Source organism: Lytechinus variegatus, chromosome 2 (genome assembly GCF_018143015.1).
Source record: "Lytechinus variegatus isolate NC3 chromosome 2, Lvar_3.0, whole genome shotgun sequence".
NCBI lineage: Eukaryota > Metazoa > Echinodermata > Echinoidea > Temnopleuroida > Toxopneustidae > Lytechinus > Lytechinus variegatus.
This window is the reverse complement of record NC_054741.1, coordinates 19017157-19036943: the sequence shown is the minus strand read 5'-3', so window position 1 is coordinate 19036943 and position 19787 is coordinate 19017157. Positions and strand designations below refer to the sequence as shown.

Genomic DNA, 19787 nt, shown 5'->3' with positions numbered 1-19787 from the left:
TATCCTATTTTTTAATAAAACTTATTTCTCATGCAGACCTTAAATCAGGTGCCATGCATTAAGTTTAGACAGATTTCAAAACCAAAGAAGGAATATTTAGTTCCAGGGCTCCACACTAACCCATTTTTTCTACTGGTCCAACCTATTCATGTCGGACCAGTAGATACCCAGTTTTTCAAATTTTTACTGGTCCGAACCTAAAATCTACTGGTCCCAAAAAATAAAGAAAACATTAAGAAAAGGCGCAAGTTTATTTTTCTAGCCTTTCGTTCCCCCCAAAAAAAAAAAATTAAGGAAAATGAAGGACAAAAAGAAAGCAAGACAGAAACGAAGAAAGACAGAAACAAAGAAAGAAAGAAAGGAAGGAAGGAAGGAAGGAAAAGAATAAAAGAAAGGAAGGAAAAAAAAAGGTAAAGAAAGGATAGATGTGAAGGAAGAAAAAAAAGTAAGAACTAAAGAAGGAACAAATATAAGAAAGAAAGAAAGTAAGAAAGAAAGAAAGAAAGAAAGAAAGAAAGAAAAGAAAAAAAGAAATTAACGAAGGAAATGAAGCTAGCAATACAGAAAGAAAGAACAAATCCAGAAAGTAAAAGGAAAGAAAGAAGAAGCAATAAAAAAGAAAGGGTAAAAGGAGAGATGGAAAGACGGACAAAAGAAAGAAAGGAAGGAAGGATTGAAAGAAGGAAGGAATTAAGGAAGAAATGAAGGAAAGGTAAAATGATAGATAGAAGGAATGAAATAAATAAAGGAAGGAAGGGAAGAAGCAAGCAATTATAAAAAAAAAGAAAAGGTAAAAGAATAGATGAAAGGAAGAAAAAAAGAAAGACCGAGAGACAAAGAAAGGAAGGAATGAAAAAATAAAGGAGAGAAAGGAAGCAAGCAGTCAAAAAAAAAGAAAGGAAAGGTAAAATGATATAATTAATAAAGGGGAAAAGGAAAGAACAAGACAGATAGAAGAAAGGAACGAATGTAAGAAAGAAAGGGCTGAGAAAAGAAATAAAAAAGAAAGGGTAAATAAATGATGGATGGAAGAAACAAACAAAGAAAGTAACAAAGAATGAAGAAAGGGGTAAAAAGAAGGAAGGAAAGAAAGGAAGAAGAGAAGAGATGAATATAGGATGGATGGACTCAAAAACTAAAGAAAGAAAATATCAGAAAGAAAGAGAGAGAAAAAGGAAATATAGAGAAAATATTTTATAAAAGGATAGAAAGAAAAAATGAATTAAAGAAAACAAGGGAAATTAAAAAAGAAAGACAGTAACAAAAAAAATCGAGGGAAGAAACAAAGAAAGATTTATAAGAAGGAAAGAAAACTAGGAAGAAAGCTAAAACTATTATAAATAATTTATCAGTTTCTTTTCTCATTTAAAATAGCTACGAAAGAAAGTCAGATACCATTAGTGTATCAACACACACATAAATGCATATGTGGGGCTATTATGTATTCAGACGATATCACCCGAAACCCGATCTGTTTGAACCAAAACAGAAGTGAAAATTTCTCCTTTTACTGCTTACAAATGACAGAGTTGCTCCAATTTTTAGGAAATATGGACATTATAAGAGCCTTTCATGAGTATGAACCTTGGATTTTGACAGTTATGTGAGAGATTTCTGCCAGAGTTTAGCCAGGCTTCGTTCGTGCGGCCAGTGGAGAATTTACCATGTGGTTTGTGTGGCAGACTACATGTACACTGTATGCATGCTGTATAGTACTCTAGTAACACTTACGTGTGATTCATTCTGTGTGTATTCTGTGTGTGAATGGCAGAATTTCACGGGGGAAATGGTTTGCTGTGAATTTGACCATTTCTGGAAAAGTTATTGGCCCAACAATGGTTTTTATTACTGGTCATGTCGGACCCTTAAATCTTGCTATTTTTGGAAAATTTACTGGCCCGACAATGATATTTTTTACTGGTCATGTCGGACCAGTAAATCTTCCAATTTCTGAAAATCTACTGGCCCGACAGCGATTTTTACCGGTCTGGGACCGTCGGACCGCCGCTAGTGTCGAGCCCTGAGTTATCCTTTGGGCTGGTTCTCAAACTGTCATAATACTGACATTCTGCTTCTCTATATAATTTGTCGTAGATTTCACCCATTTTGTGTGGAGATCTAGGAGGTCTAGCTTGTATAACAGTTTCAAGACCTTTCTAATCCTTCTGAATTACCTGTACATTAGCTCAACTTTGCACAAAGAATGTTCTTGTGGGATAGAGATATTATGAGATTTTGGGACGGGACGGTGTATTGATACAATCAACTTAAAAAGCATTTTTGATTTGTGTTTTGTTCCTTTCATTACCAAATTATTGATTTATGGGAAAGTTTCTCAGTTTATACATTCCTCTTAATGGAGAACACACATGAATTAATCTTTCTCATCGCACTCAGGTCAAGGACACTCTTCCGGATTCTCTCAACTTCTTGGAGCGATGCTTACCCCTTGATCGAGACATCTACTTCCCAGACACCCATACTTTCATCGACATTGATGCCTTCTCCTCCTCCTCACCCACCCCATCATCATCAGCCAATGCCAACAGCTCGCTCACAAAGCTACCAGCTCCACATCAGCATGGAATCAAGGTCACCAAGGAAGAGTTCCTCTGGCAGTTGAACTATGACCTTGGATGCTACAGCTTCCATCAGCAGCAGTACGGAAAGGCAGCAGACATGTTCCAGAGAGTCCAGGAACTTTCTCCCAAGGTAAAAGTACATTTCATTATGATATTTTAAAATTGATTTTTAAAGGTTTTCATAAACAGATCTGATATGTATTGAAAAATATATTTATAGAACTCTTTTTGACTAATTAATTCTTGTAAGCTTTTGGACAGACTAAGAGGATGTCCAATGAAAAATACAGTCTGCAGCTGTCCATTATCTTGTTCAGTAAGCAAATCTTTGACTGATTTCAGCAATGCAGTCATCGTTTATACGTTTTGTTCTGTTTACAAGCCAGTACTTTTGAAAATGTTATTATGGAAATTTATATGATTATTTGACACTTATTATTGATTTTGTTAGTGTAAATTTTATTTTTCTGGGTTTCACTTGTCTAAAGGTTGAAACTTCCTTCTACTGCCACCCTGAAGCCTCAAAGTTAGAAGGTTATCTCGCTGCATGCAGTGCCCTCATTGGTCAGAATCTGAACAGACTTCCGTCCAATGAGCCTCCATCACTTCTATCAAGATGTGAGGCCAGCAAAGCAAGAAATTATCAGGTTTGTGTTCTGGTGACGTTAGTTCTTTTAATGAATTTTCTTTTTTTTGTAAGTTGTATGCTAGAACCTGTGAATTGTTTAGATCCATGCTTGACTTTTTTGCAAAAAAAAAAGATTCTATGAAATTACTCTAATGAGAGTTGCTTACGTTAAAATCATTGCCAAACCCAGCATTAGCCTGAATTCTTTTCTTTTTATAAAAACTGATCACAACTCTCATATAAAGTATATAATATAGAGAAAAAACAAATGAAGGAGCAATTTTTGCAGGAGTAAATGTCAAGTCACATGTGTCAAATATTATACATTTCATTAGAATTGTGTGGATAAAATCAGAATGATAATATACCTCTACAAAGTGAGAATTGGTTCTGTTTACAGTATTTTCACAACTTATTGTGTGATATCAAACCCGGTGTTGGTGTTGGAAGCACAATTTGGATTGCTTCCCCTACTTCCAAAACCTATTCCAAGTTTGAAAAACTGATCCAGATCACATTATTGACATCTCAATATATAGTGAGTGACTTTTCAGGACCATCTTTGTTTATGTTTGGTGTTATACTCGTGTAAAAATTGGCACCAAACCTTTATCTCCCCATCTCTGTCTGTCTCTCTCTTTCTATCTATCTCTCTCCCGCTGATTGTCTGTGTGTCTCTGTCGGTCTGCTTGTCTCTCTATCACTCTCGTGGCCTGTGCGTGTTCTCCCTCTTGTGTTCTTGTTACTTTTCAGGACATTGTGGCTGTACTTCTGGAGGATAATTTCAAGCAGGAGCTTTCCATGTGGTACAGAGAATGCCTCGGTGATGACGTCGCCAAGTCCGCAATCACTCCTTCCAAACTAAAACAACAGGTGGCGCTCTGCAATTCAGCACGGTTGGCAGCTGAAGGGAGGATGAACCTAAACGACCTTAAGATGAACCTTCAGCAGTCTCCCCAGGAGACAAGGCCGTTCTTTGTAGAGGTAAGTTGGCTCAATCGGTAAAGCGTCTGCCCGTCGAAGCAAAGATCGTGGGTTCGAGTCCACCCCGGGCAGATGACTGAAGCCAGTGCGTTGTGTGCAAAGGTCTCTTCCCTATTCCATAGGTGCAGGCTGTGTTACAGTGGAAAACATTCCATCCCTCGGATAGGATGTGAAATGGAGGTCCCGTGTAGAGGAGATTCACCACCTCTGCACGTTTAGAACCCACTGCCCTATTCGTATAAGCTTGGGGGGAAACCCCGGTGTAGTGGTCCACCTACACTCCCCCAATGAGTTATATTGGGAGGTGAGACTTGCAGGTCATAGTCATTCAGTTCACCTTCCAGGCACGGGTGATGCCCAACAAATATGATAATAATAATTCTACATTTAGATCAAGTGCTTATTATGTCAGACTTTCTCTTCTAGAAAATGCACTTATTTTCTTTAAGTAAACAAGTATTGCTTTTTATATTATTGATGTTTTACTATCATTCAACTTTTTTGTATACAAGTAAAATACTGTTTACATATCTTTAGGGGCCTGTTGCACAAATCTTTATGATTGATCTTTGGACTGATTCTAACAAGTGATTTCGGAGATAAATATGTTCAGTCCTTCATAAAATGAAATAGTTCAGTCAATTGCATATCTCTGTGTAAACTGCTGTGACAATTTTCAATGAATTGTATCCTGATAAAGTTTTGATTTTAGAAATTTAAACTGAAACAAGTGATAATTACCATAAATATTGATATTATCTGAAATCCATAGGCAGAGCTGCCAAGTACTACTGGTTTTCAGTAATTATTACTGAAAAAATTAGACAGAATAGTGGTGGTTTCATGCAAATTACTGATTTCGAAAGTTTAAGATTATCTGATTTTCTTACCCAAATGTTGATTTTCAGCCTTTAGAATACTGAAATGTTCTTGATCAGGTTGGCATCTCTGCATATGCTGATTGTTTTTTCTCCTATCTATGATCTTTGTATTTCAGTGTATTGTGAAGACATTGTCATCCAGTAGTGAACATCAGAAGTCAAATATCAAGTCTCTTTTGAGGTAAAGATTTTGATATCAGGTTCTTGGAGTGGAAATTAGCTTTCAATAATGTGACTTAGGGGTATTGGCAAGAGCTGGCATATTTTAGTTTAAACTTCTTTTTTAAAATCTCTGTACTATTATGAGATATTGACATTATTACCACAATTTTAATCCAGTTTTCATGAATGAAATACCAGTTTGGATCATGATTACAGACTTTTGATCATCATTTCATAAGCAAAGATCACAGTTCAGCGCTGTCAGGTTGAGTACTCTTTGTTCAACAGTGCATAAGTAGGTATGTGTGTAATCAATACATACTTGTAAAGTCTTGTGCAGAGCATATTTAAGAACCAGCGTGTATGTCTTGGCCTCTAGAATATATTGTGTGAAAACAACTGCGCTTTTATACAGAAGGGGCCTTAAATTGAGTATATACTTACACAGCGGCTTACCTAGGATTTTCCAGAAGGGGGGGCAAGAAAAGGATTTTGTACCGAAAAAAAATTGACAAGCAAAAAAGAAAAAAAAAGGTCTTCAAGTTCACACGTCTGTTTTCATTGCACTTCTACATTACTAATTATTAATTTTGTTCTCAAAAGGGGGGGGCATGTCCCCTGGATCAGTTGTGACTCGTCAGGGTTGGGCAGGGGTACGTCCCCTGCATGGGTTGTGACTCGTCAGGGGGGGGCAGTTTGCCCCCCCCCCGCCATTAGGTACGCTAGTGTACTTACATCTGCCAAGGATAGCATTGATATCCATTTTTAGATCCTCTGTATGATGATGGTTATAATGGATTCTGTGAATTGCTTTTACTCCTATTTTTCAGGTTATTATTCCGAGACGACATGCTGTGTAAAGGTATCCTGGAAGGCCCTCTGAGTGTCCTCTTCTCTGAAGATGAGAGACAGGAGTTCTTGAGATGTTGCAAGCCTGAGGAAGGGAAACAAGCAGGTGGGGACACGAGTCAGAGGGATCTACATTCAGGTATGTGATTGTCATTGAGGAAGCTGCTCCGAGCCATCATCTGTGGCTCATCAAGTAAAGACTTTTGATCAGTTATGAAGTGGAAATAATCATTCAAGATCCATGTGACATGTGCATGTATATACTGTTTGCATGAAGCCTGATTATTTGGTAGGAAGCAGGGATGAAAGGAGAGAGTATGGATTCATGGTGAACAGAGAGAGGCAGAGGAAAGCCTTCAGCATTCAAACCTTGTCAAACTTCCTGGGGCCATACTACAGAGCTTAGCAGTTATTATAGAACGCTTTTGTAGAACATTGAAGTCAGTGATTGCATTGACTACAATCTACAATTCATTGTTAACCTTTGTGTTATGGGCCCCAAGGGGTCAACACAAAATAACTTGGTGGATGAGTGAAAATTGTTTCCCAGACAATGCTTTGTGCAAGGATTATGTTCGAGCATTCATAGGTCTTAAACAATCACACATCGATTTCATGTTTTGAAGATTTAAATATTGTTACCCTCACACAATTTGATGTGGGAAGATAATAATAACAATACGCAACATTTACATAGCGCTTAATACAAATGTTTCTAAACGCTGTATACTATTACCCCGGCTCTAGCACGGCTATCTTGATCGGACGCTCGAGCATTCAAGGGATTCCTTCCTACCAGGTACACATTTACTACACCTGGTTGGTGAGTAGGAAATGTAGATAAACGCCTTGCCAAAGGACGCAAGTGCTGGGGTGGGATTTGAACCCTGGACCTTGTGGTTCAAAGTCCGGAGACATATCCTCTGAGCCACCTCACCTCTACATAAATAAATTTAAAGATAAATTTGGAAACTTAGATTAGAAGGTTTCACAAAAGAGTTTCAATCAAATGAAAGGCCTAGTGTAACAAGTTTGATTACAGATTATAATACAATGATCATGAAATGAAGTAAAATGCTATTTTTGTTTTCTTCTAGACAATCAAGGGCTTCAGATGGGCCAGTTGGAACTGAAGCTGCTCCTAACACAAGATCCGAATGAACTAGAATCTGTTCTTAGGGCTTTGCACAAATTGTCTCCAAACAGGAGATTCTCTGCAGTCTGCAGCAAGGTAGGTATATACTCTCTGTAAAGGGGTGTCAAATCCTTGAAATAAAAAGAATTGCTTGAAAGGTGAAAGGTTGGAATATGAAAGATTTATTGGTTAAAGTATGATAGAAATCAGACTAACTTTCCGCCAATCAACTTGAATGACTTTAGAAGCATATGTGACCTGCCACCCAAAATCAGCAATAAGTCGACCCAAATGAATATTGAGATTTTTAGTGTGCTTGAAAATTCATTTCCTAAGCTTTAAAATGATATATTACATGTTAAAATTGACCAACAATAACCATCATTACAAGTACTTGATTGAATGCAGAGGAAATTCAGCAAGAGCTTAAAAAAAGGAGAAGACAGGGTTTGAAGTTGGAGGTTCACTCAAGCATGAGATGTGCATACTGTGTAATCTCAGTGAAACTTCCAAGCAGTCTGAAAAAGTAGTGTCCAACAAACTCTTGTATCTTTTCTTTTATTCAACTTCATGACTTCAAATTTTTACAGTACGAAGAAGAAGAATTGCTCTTTCAGATGAGCTGTTTTTCTAATTTTTGGTTTTTGGAGACTAAATTACTATTTTGGCTTGTTTCATGAAAGGACTTGTCGGACGTTTTATCCGACAAGTCCCATTTTATCCGACAGTTACTATAGTAACAGTGCCTCTCAGCCAATCAGAATCAAGGAAAGATGTCAGATCTGACAACTTGTCGGACAAAAATGTTGATGAAATGGTGACTTATTGGTGGTTTTGGGGTGGTAGGTCACATATAGCATTAGCTTGTGAGCTGTCATTGAAAGCAAACTTCATGAAACTAGGCCAATATCCTTTTCACTATACGTGTGGTAGTAATACTTCTGCTTTTCTTTGTTTTACAGTGGCAAATTGATAGATCATATGGCTACATCATAGATGCTATGAACAACAGACTGATACAAGATTTCATCTTTATTCTACTGGTCAAAGCACAGCATTGTATAGAGAAGAAAGTAAGAAAAGTAGTATATTTCAATGTTGATTGTTTAGAGCATTCAGTTTGTGTACTAGTACAGGTTTGTCTGGAAGTTAATTCGTGCTGAAGACTTGCATGCCTTTCAGTAGCTAACCCAAAATAAAAATAGCTATGAAAAGCAAAGTAGACCTACCTGAGGAAAGAAGACCTGAATGTGTTGCGATTTCTGTGTAATCCTGTGAATATTAGTTCCTGGCAATATTTTTCCCATTGGCATTTTTTTTTTCATTATAATTTGGTTCTAGTATTCCCGTCTTTCCTTTTTGTTGAAACACTTTTTTCTCTTTATTTGGAGCGTTGTGGCCCAGTGGATTAGTCTTCGGACTTTGAAACAGAGGGTCGTGGGTTCGAATCCCAGCCATGGCGTAATTTCCTTCAGCAAGAAATTTATCCACATTGTGCTGCACTCGACCCAGGTGAGGTGAATGGGTACGCGGTAGGATTTTTCCTTGAACGCTTTAGCGCCTATTAATATGGCGGCTCAGCTACAGCCGGGGTAATAATATGATACCAATTATCAAAGCGCAGTAGAGTATATGCACATAGTAGCTGCGCTATATAAATGGACCTATTATTAGGTGATCTGTCAATTGACAGATCACCTCTTATGTTTCAACGAATTTTCTTTTTTATTTCTTTATTCTTTTTATTTATTTTTCTTTTTCCACCCTTTTCTTGTTCCACCAAAATCATCAAAACTATTCACTCAATTTTCATAAAAGTATTATCAATTATGCACAGTTATCATGCGATGTGTACGAAACAAGTTCAATGTCAAATGGTCATCGTGACGTCATCTACGCGCCATTTTGTAAAATCACATTATCAATCATATCTTCATTATCAATCATCAAAAGTTAACAATATTAACATGAAATCAACTTCAGATCAAGGGTCAACTGTCCATGTCATCAAAGGTCATGTACATGTCACGACGCGCATGTACGCGCGCGTCAAAATTTTAAAATGCTCAAAATCACTTTTTGATCAAAGTAGAGTACGTTTCAGGTCATTCTAAGCATTTCAGGAATTTGCGCGCTCACAGGTTTTCGCGCGCGTTTACGCGCGTAACGTCCTTACGCAACGTACAACTGCACTTTATTTTACATCAATGCATTTTTTATGAAATTTCCAATAATTTGATACCTTAACCGACCTTCTACGACCAGTAATAAAGGAATGCGCCTCCGTCAAAGTTTGAATTACGCGCGCAAGCTCGCGTTCACAATATGCCAAAAATGTGCAAAAACATGCTTTTACAAAATTCTATATAACTCTTCAGATAGTCCGTTGACCCCCAAATTTTCTTTTATATTCTGATAGAGTAGGTCTTGTAGATGTGATTTCATGTCACATTTGACAATAAATTTTATCATAACGTCATCATATTGGCGTCAAAACTCAAATTTTCAATTTTTGTTTTATGACGTTTCAATAAGTTTGCAAATATGACTATAACTCCGTAATCATTGGTCGTTTTTCGCCCGGTTTTCGACATATTGTAGTTGGTTATATATTCTTCCAAATTATGTTACATTTTTATCACTTAGAGCAGGAGATCATCAAAAATACTAGCAATGTATAGAAGTATATTATTATGATAAAACTTTCCCTTGAAAAATTCAATTTGAGGTTATATTTTATCGTTGCCTTGCAAGTGTATGGCAGTTACTATGGTCTGATGGTTAGTGCATCTGCCTTGTAATGCGAGGGTCCCTGGATCGAAACCCATCAGGATCTATTTTTTTTTATTTATTAAGTTTTGTCTCATTTTGCATGTAACCCCTATAAGCCAGTTTGGGGTTCCATTCTGCGCATGATAAGAAGTTCATTCGGATAATTCAGTGACATGATTGTTTTATATTTAATGAGATATTAGCAACAACCTTGATGTCTTGGTTATTCTTTTGAATTGTATGTTTCATTACATCCATAAAAACAACAACGCGTGCACTAGCAACTGGTATTTCAAACTTGGCTACGTATTGTTATTAGAACATGCTAATGCATTCCAAGAAGAAATGCAACAAATGCCTCCGTTAGTGTTCATTGCTTCGCTATTCTATTCACCAGGTCTAAGCAATTTCTCCATCTTGCTATGCAAGACATGCTTGCATAATATCTCGCAATGAAATCTACTTATCGTCATGTAAGAAATTAAATGTTATTTGGTCATAACTGCTCATGAGGTAACTAAATACTGGTCTATGCATACTGATTTAAATTTTTCAAAACTGGATTTTAGATTCTTGCTTTCGTCAACACTATGCTCACTATTTCGTGTTATCGCTTGCTAAATTGGAATTGACATTCTTTACAAAAACGAGATCTTTTCATACCACCTTTTATTTCAACTTTCAAAAGTATTCAGCATGTCCTTTCATTAATAAAACTGGGCTTATTCTCATGAAGCTCATATTGATCTGCATTAACATGGTGATCATGAGAAAAGAAAATAGATCGTGATCGTGATCATGAGATTCACAGACAGATCACCTAATTCGTCCTCAAGACGAATGAAAATTCTAGTTATTATTATTTTTGGGTATTTTTGTGCAGAGCTATGATAAAGCTGTCAACAACAATTTTTTTTTCCACTTTGAACATTTACCTTACACTATTGATGCTTGAAACCATATGCTACTACTTTACATGCTACAGGGGTGTGAGAGTTCAGATTGTTTTTTTGTTTTGATTTTCAGCTTAATTTCAGCTTATTTTGGCTTTCCTCTATACAAAAAGTATGGGAGCTCTTTCTATTTCAGACTTTTTCAACACTCTTCAGCTTTTTTTCAGATCTTTTTATTTGTGACCACTCATACCCCTCATGCTACTGTGTTGTGAAGTAATTCGTACCCTATGTTAGCGGTAGTCTTTTCACTTGTCTTGTGTTTGTGCAGAGTTACGATGCAGCGATCAACCACCTCGAGGCTGCCTGTAAGAACACCAAAGATTCGTACTTCAGGCTCTACACTGGCGTTAGGAACGAGATCCTCTACGTAGAACTACTGAGGTTGGCAGAACAGAAAGGGGCCAAGACCGCTGGACCGGACTTCAAACAGATGGTTCTGGCCTGTCTGCTAGGAACTCGCAGTGGTGAGTAAAAAAGGGGAGGGTTAAGACAGATGGACCATTAATGATTTGAGTGGGAGGGAGGGTTAAGAATGATAAAAGGGACCAAGGCTGCTGCATCAGACTTCAAACAGATGGTCCTGGTCTGTCTGCTATGAACTCGCAATGGTCAGTGAAAAGAGGAAGGTTTAGGACAGATGAAACAGTGGTGAATCGAGGGGGAAGGGAGAGTTAAATAGGGGCCAAAGTGGCTGGACCAGACCTCAGACAGACAGAGAGGGTCCTGGCTCATGTGCTATGACCATGCAGTGGAAGGTCAGATGAAGGAAAAGGGGTGTGATAGTAAAAGATTGAAGAGAGGGGCTGACAGACATGGTTCTGGAGTGTTTTTCATGAACTACCATCAGTGTGTAGATTTCATGACCCCTTGGATGGATTTGAAGAATGAGCAATGGAGATGATTTTAGTGCATAAGTTGCAAATCAACAAGGGGGGCGTTTCATGAAAGGACTTGTCGGACGTTTTATCCGACAAGTCCCATTTTATCCGACAGTTACCATAGGACTAGTGTCTCTCAGCCAATCAAAATCATGGAAAGATGTCAGATCTGACAACTTGTCGGATGAAAATATTGATGAAACGTTCCCCTGGTCTGAGAAGCAAACCTGACTCGACTAATAAACAGTCATATTCAAGAAAAAGAAGGGCTTTGAGGTAGTTTCCAAAATTTTCAAATCGTATTAGTCATATTTTAAGATATAGGAGAGGTCATGAGGATAATAAAGGGTGTAGAACTCTGGGTTGCCTTGGTACTTAGAGAGGGGTTAAGGGCACTCTAAACTGTAGTATTTTGACTAATTAGCTAGTTCTTCAATTTGGATGAAAAGAATCAACTGTCATGTCAGTTCATTGCTTATCTTCAGCACAAGAGCTGTCTTATATTCAAAGGCAGTTGATTTTGCTCAAAATCATCATGTGTGGTACTCATAGAATGGAAACTACAATCTCCTGTCTCATTATTGTTTTAGATCGAGATATCCAGCCCAGGGAACCAGTCTTGGATCAATGCATCCTGTTCCTACTCAACAGTCAATACTGGTTATGTTTCTTCAATGCTGATATTCCCTTGCCTTTTTGGAAGGTAAGTTTGTTGTTGTTGTTTTTTTCTATGAGTGATTTTGTCTCAATATATTATGATTCTTGTGGTATTTCCTCCCAGCCCAGAGTCATAACCCTTCATTTGGTCCGTGAAAAGATAAACCCCTTGATACCTAAGACCATAATTTGTAGAAATTTACAACTATATTTCATTACTTTATGACTTTTGCATGATTTATGCTCCTAACAAACATAATATTCCTGGCCCCTCCTCCAAAATAACATAGTTGATTCATATCAGTCTAAAATATGGAAGGCCAGTGAGGACATTCATCATCTAGAATGATTATGCACATGTATGCATCATCAATTTGACCATTCCCATATTTTTGGTAATAAGACAGTTTGTATGCATTCTTTATAGCAAATTAAAGAACTGTTGAGTTTCCATATTTGAATTGTTATGAATTAATCTCAAATCTTAATTAGACTTGGATATTATTTTATTTATTTCATAAATTTCAGATTAGTAAATTCATAGCCTTGTGTATGAAGGATGACCCATCTGATACAAATAAATGCCGACCTGTGGCCAAGGAGCTTTCCCAAGCTATGGTGTCTGTGTTCAGTACGACCACACAGACTAAACGGAATATCACTGGAGGCAATGCAGCTACTGTCACGAGGGAAACCAGTACAGCTATCATGACCAGGTAGAAAGAAGATAGTGGATTTTATTATTCTTATTGTAATAATGATGATGATGATTATGGTGGTGATGATGATGATGGTGGTGGTGGTGGTGGTGGTGGTGATGATGATGATGATGATGATGGTGGTGATGGTGGAGGTGATGATGGTGGAGGTGATGGTGGTAATGATGATGATGATGATGAGATGATGGTGATGGTGGTGGTGGTGGTGGTGGTGGTGATGATGATGATGATGATGGTGGTGGTGATGGTGGTGATGATGATGACGGTGGTGGAGGTGATGATGGTGGTGATGTTGATGATGATGATGGTGGAGGTGATGATGGTGGAGGTGATGATGGTGGAGGTGATGATGGTGAGAGTGGTGATGGTGGGGGTGGTGGTGGTGATGATGACGATGATGATGATGATCTTGACTCTGATGTTGATATCAGTATGCTGCAACAGCCATGATAAAAAACATGATTTTCATTACGAATTTTATTGTCATCCTTATCATTGTCCGGAAGATATAATTGTAATTGTCCATATTGTGATTTACAGGGTTGAGTTTGTGAACTTTGTGAAGTCTCTTTACGATGATAGATGTCTAAGTCTAGTCCTCTCCTGCCTCGTCAAGATTTACAACCTTCTCAAAGATGATGTGACTAACGAGTTATCCCATGAATACCAAGCACTATGGCCAAACACTATCACAAAGTGAGTCTTCTAACTAACCACTTTCTTGAGGTATAGATCAATCTGATTTTACTATTCATATTGGCAACAATTACTTTTTTCTCCTTATACATGGTCTGAAAGGGGCAATGAAATGAGATGAAATGGCATCGTTGATGATTGAAACCCAGCAAGTGTATTTCTAAGTAAACTCACCAAAAATATTTTTAATTTGAATATGTAAATATTTTTTAATATTCAAATCTTATGATGAGAAGAATATTGATTTGTTAGTAGCTAGCAGCATAAACAACCTCCTTATCTGCATGAAATACTTGTTATAACAATAAGTTAACTTAATGATAAATAACTACTATGCTCAATAGTTTTTATATCCATTCTGAAATGTCATGCTAATGTTGATTGTGTACATACTGTACATATTTCCATGAATTCTCTTATCTGATATATAATATGGGAGAGAAACCTTTGTAACACTTGCATAGTCTGGTGGCTGGCATTGTTTTCTATAATTCTCATATCTCTATTTCTTCTTTACCCCCAGTCCTGGCTCGGTGGATATTGATGCCGTGGCTACGACACTCCATGAGGTCATAGGTCATGCTGTATCTGTGGACCCGATGAAATCAGAATGGCTGTGTACACAGGCCGATGCACGCTATGGTAAGGCACCCTGCATACAGAGTGGTTGAGTTCAAGTTTGGTGTAGGACATGGTGTTATTGTTGGTGTTTGGGCGATACAGCAGTTGTCACAATATTGAACAAGGATTAGGCTTTTAAATTCTTAGTAGCAATGCAGGCATCTCAATGATATGCAAAATATAGGCCTATACCCCTGAGTGCCTTGCATTGTCACTTGCCAACTCACATCTGTACATTTTAAAATTTATGTTCTGCTGACTATAAGATACGGGAATGAACGAGAAATCTGTCCTTTTTTGTGTTTGTGTCTGTCTAGCTAAAAAGCAGTTTGGATCGGCACTAAAGTTTTACCTCCAGTTTGAATTTTTAAATTGTTGGTAGCAGTGCAGGCATCTCAATTTTATCCAAAATATATACCCTGGAGTGCCTTGCATTGTCACTCACGCACTCACAACTCAAATCAAATCATGTACAACTGTACATATATATTTTTTTAATTTTGTTTTGCTGACTATGTGATATGCAAATAAATGAGAAATCTGTCCTTCTTTGTGTTTGTGTCTATCCAGCTAAAAAGCAGTTTGGATCGGCACTAAAGTTCTACCTCCAGGCTGCTATGGTGTCCACACAGTTCTTTGAGAACCCAATACCCAAGACTGTATGGACAGAGCAGGTCTACAAGCGATGCATCAAGGCCTGTTCTGGCCTTCAGTGCCATACCCAAGCAGCCATCTTGTGTCAGTTCCTCCAACCCATTGATTATGTGACTGCTTTCCAAGCTCTGCAGGAGAAAAGATGGTAAGGTTCTTCTTATCTTGTATTCATCTATCTCTTGCTTGTGTGAACTCCAACTTGATTTGTATTTATCATATTTTTTTAAATGTTGTTTGATTATTATGAAAAGCAAAAAAAAAAACAAATGTATTTGCTAGGCAAAGTCCCTGTATGTTTGTAATTGATTTCAAGTTTGTTTTTAAGAAATTAGATAGTAAAATAGAAAACAAATCAATGAAGTTTTAGCCAGAAATTGTCAAGAAGTTTTGAATTTTTGAAAATTTTCTGTGCAGTCATTTGTGAAAAGCTCCCAAGATACTGTGTATCATTTGTTCCATGACTTGACTTTTTTTTGTGTTCATAATGAAGCAACTTCACTCATTTGAATGTGTATGAAATGAGATAATGCACAAGTAAAATCATTTGAGATAATCTAAACAAATGACAGTTTATAAATCTATAGTACATGGCAGAAGAGTTTGCATTTGACAATGAAAAATGAAATTTAAGACTAGTTTTGTTGTTGAATGTTATCTTTCAATAGATTTTCATCAAACTTTCATTGATATGTCTCTCAGTTTTCTGCTTTAAGTAAATCTTGACATCTGAATGAAGTTCCCAGACCTGTCCTGATTTTCAACTTTCGAAATGTCTAAAAATTACTGCATCCTGATTTCTGACATTTCATTTGAGACTAGAAAAAAGTGGGGAAATGGCCATAAACCCATTCATGCCGCCCCCCCATCCTCTATGCATCTCAATAGACCAGTCCGTATAGGCTTAACATTGCTAAAATCCAGGAGCTTCAGGGGATGCTGCCTTCTTGACCTGTGGACCCTGCGGGGGGGGGGGCTTAGCCAGCCCCCTGGACCTCCAACCACCTGGACCTCCAGCCATTGCTTGTCCAGATTTTAATATATTAACTCTTATTTACCCAGGGTAGCCACTTCAGCTTTAAGCTGTTCTTCCAGCGGGCCCTGCATAACATTACATTATTATTATTACCCTTCTCCATTTATAAATGTCGAGCACTTGACAAGAAGGCAGAAGGTCACATTTTAAGTTTTTGGTTATGAGTCAGCCGGGGATCGAACCTACCACCTTCCGTTCCTTGGGCGGATGCTCTACCACTGAGTCACCATGCCCGGTGTTTTTCTAATTGACTTTTTAGGATGCTTTTTTTCAGGGCACTACACTTTTTCATCTTATTATGATTATAGTATCTATGTTTTTTACTCCCTCTTTCTCTCTCTCTCTGTCATCAATACAGCTATGATGGTAGTGATAGCTTATACAGTTGCTTCTGGGACTTGGCCATACTAGAGTTCCTAGTGTGTATCCTTTGACAATAAAAGCAGAAGGACATGTGTCCAGTTTGATCCTGTCAATGGGCTTAGTTTCAATCTTAACCCTTTGAACCTTGAATTGATTGGGACGGTCATGACCCTCACCCTGAATTATTTGCAGATTAAAGATTATCAGGAAAACGAAGGAATATGTGACATTTGAAATAAATAATCTCCCATTCTCATGATTCGAGCCCAGCCATGCCAGCGACACCTTACTCTGCTAGTACCCGGCCTGGCCCGGCTGATGTTCTGTAGCTTCTCGTACTAATGATGATCTCAAATTTTGTCTCAAAATCACTGCTTTGACAGGAGGTAAAATTAAAAAATAGCTTATGTATAGTCTGTATACGACTTGCCGTATATTATGGCATGAGCTTCCTTAGTGGGGTAGTATATTTTGGTCATTTTTTTGCTAAAATGCTATAATAAATGAAAGCCAGTTGTCGACGGAATTATAAACTGAAGTTATCGACTGAATATCTCTAAAATGACATCATTTTTAAAGGTCACCAGATATCTAACACCCTTGCTTTTCACATCACATGACTTATTCCTGCTCTTCGGGTTCAAAGGGTCAATGACATGGAGCCTTGGATGATTGTTTTATTCATTTCATTTCTCTAGACGTTTTAAATGATTTGTGTGGAGTAGGTCATATGCCTCATTCATCTTAAATGCTTGACTTTCTGCTGTGTATGTATTATCAAGGAGAACGTGGGTAGTCTTTCAGGAAACAAGTAGTGATTTTTCACTCACAAATTTGCTCTGAGCCAATCAGATGCAAGGATTTCTGTAGCTTATAACAATAGTCAATGCCCCATTTTAGGCGAATATCATGCTGTTTAAACTCAAAGTGACATCCTGGAATATATATTTTCTACACTCTATCCGGGTTGGTGAAAAAGTGATTACTTAGTGTGAGTTACCTGAAATTACACTGAAGTAAATGGCATCGTTGTTTGAGCCATACAGCCATATATCAGGGCTCTGTCTTACAAAGACTTATGATTGATCCAATCAATCGTAAGTATATCAAAATTCATCACTGTCATCATTTTTTTTTGCAGGAAATTTGCAAAATGTCCTTTCTAACAAAGGCAAACACACCATATTGTCAAGAAATCAATGAATTTATGATAATACATCGTAGCTAGAAATATTTTTGAACAAACATGTATTTTTAGAAGTAGGCATTGCTGGCTTCCATAGTTGAGTTTGATCAGGAGCCCATTTCATAAAGGACTTGCCCCTGGTGTAACTTTTTTATAATGGCAACTACCATGGTAACAGGGCTCGGCAGCCAATCAGAATCAAGGTTTCCATGGTAGTTGTCATAATGGCAAAGTTGCAACAGTTGCAATTCCTTTATGAAACAGGGCCGCAGATCAATCGTAACTTTTTGTAAGACGGGGCCCTGATGTACATAACTTTATGTAAGAATTCATTGCTGTTTTTGTTAGTGTTGTTATGTTATTAATCTTTAACTACATCCTCCCCATAGTCACACATCACAAAAGGAGTGAAATGGACAAGAAACAAGCTGCAGTAAGTTAATCTCCTTTGTTGGTATTTTCATAGTATGAAGTCAAACTTGATTTTATTTTTATTATCATTTTTTATCATGAAAAATGAGGGTAATAAAAATCTAGTTTAGTTTGGACTCAACCCCTGGTTTTAGCTGTGAGGAATCAATTTAATCCCATAAAATTTGGGGAAAAAAGCAGTATAAAGCAGGAAAACATATCTTTATCTGTTATAACAGATAGGTACCCTGGGTCAGTTTTGCAGGTTGACAATTTTAATGATGATGATGACAATGATGATCTTTTAGCAATTTTAAAGCACCATATTTCTTTTTCAAAAGTATAAATGATGCTCCTGAATTTCTATGATTTGTTTTCCCCGTAGTAATGATAGTTTGGTTATTTCCTAAATAAAGACCACCTAAGGGAGACAAGAAAAGTGGTCCTTACGAGAAGAAATTATTCAAGGAATACAAAATATTGTGATCTGTATGGACAGGTTGTCAGACTTGACTGTATATCCCCCGTTATAATGTCATTGCAGATGGAAGTCCTTAGCCAGGCTGAGCTAAACACCTGCAACTCAGAGACGGTCTTAGCGGCAGCAGCGAGGAAACGTCAAAAGCTCTTCCTGCAGTCCATGGCCAAACAGTATCTATGATGATTCCTTCATGACAATGAACTGATACAAACTGATACTATGGAAATCCATCAGGGTCATACTTTTTTCTACAGGAAATTTGCACAATGTTCTTCGCAAACAAAGAGAAGCACATTGAATTTTCAAGAGAACAATGAGTGCATGAATATACATCTTAGCTAGAAAATATTTTGAACAAACATACAGAATAGATGTTGATGTTGTGATTGATCGGATCAATCGCAACTCTTTGTAAAACGAAGCCCTGGGCTTATGTCATGTTTCCTAAAGCTCAATATAATTACATTACAATAACTGTATTGAATGGTGGCATGTGATTTGTTGACAGCAATTTTATCTGGATATTTGCATTTTTGAGTGCTAACAAGCTTTAAGAAAACTTCTAGCGATTGATTGTGGAATGAATATCAATGATTAATTTAGAGCAATTTGCAATCACTTGTATAATTAACTTTACATCAATTACTGATCTTTGTGGCGTGGAGCCCTGGACCCGCTTTCATAAAACTTGTAGCAATGGTTAGGTTACAGTCTACTGTTAGAAGCAACTGAAATGGTGATATTTTGTTGGTCACTGGCACATTTTTCATAGAATTATTCAAGGATTCGTTACTGATGAAAGGGTTTTGTGAAACAGGGTCACAGAAAATATCCATGGAGAAAATTGACAATCCACATTCTCCACATTATTTATATTACTCTTACCAGCATACAAGATGGAAAATCATTTACAGGCATTCTGACAGCTGCTTTGTGATAAAGAAATAAGAAGACTGTTGCTCAGGTGGTGAATTCAGGATTGTCTGAAACGTCTGATCCCAAGAAGAGCATAAACATTCTCATCATTTTAAAGCGATTTGGGCGATTATTCCTCTTCTAAATTTCTAGGGTCTTTTTCTTCAGAATTCAATGGTTTTTGCGAACTTTGCTCTCTATCTTTTAATCATGGAAGTCAGTTT

General features: G+C 37.4%; 1 protein-coding gene across 1 annotated transcript in view; it reads left to right on the top strand.

The window, feature by feature from the left end:
• LOC121407502 (integrator complex subunit 8-like) overlaps window positions 1-18910 on the top strand; it is a 41879-nt gene extending 22969 nt beyond the window's left edge. Inside the window, exons 6-21 of the mRNA XM_041598613.1 lie at window positions 2398-2712; window positions 3071-3229; window positions 3964-4194; window positions 5192-5256; window positions 6068-6225; window positions 7184-7317; window positions 8184-8294; window positions 11218-11413; window positions 12418-12530; window positions 13013-13200; window positions 13744-13899; window positions 14423-14541; window positions 15091-15319; window positions 16566-16630; window positions 18146-18189; window positions 18712-18910. Coding sequence (XP_041454547.1) covers window positions 2398-2712; window positions 3071-3229; window positions 3964-4194; window positions 5192-5256; window positions 6068-6225; window positions 7184-7317; window positions 8184-8294; window positions 11218-11413; window positions 12418-12530; window positions 13013-13200; window positions 13744-13899; window positions 14423-14541; window positions 15091-15319; window positions 16566-16630; window positions 18146-18189; window positions 18712-18828 — 2400 coding nt within the window. The 3' untranslated portion in view covers window positions 18829-18910. The remainder of the gene's footprint in view (window positions 1-2397; window positions 2713-3070; window positions 3230-3963; window positions 4195-5191; window positions 5257-6067; window positions 6226-7183; window positions 7318-8183; window positions 8295-11217; window positions 11414-12417; window positions 12531-13012; window positions 13201-13743; window positions 13900-14422; window positions 14542-15090; window positions 15320-16565; window positions 16631-18145; window positions 18190-18711) is intronic.
• Window positions 18911-19787: the final 877 nt, after the last annotated feature.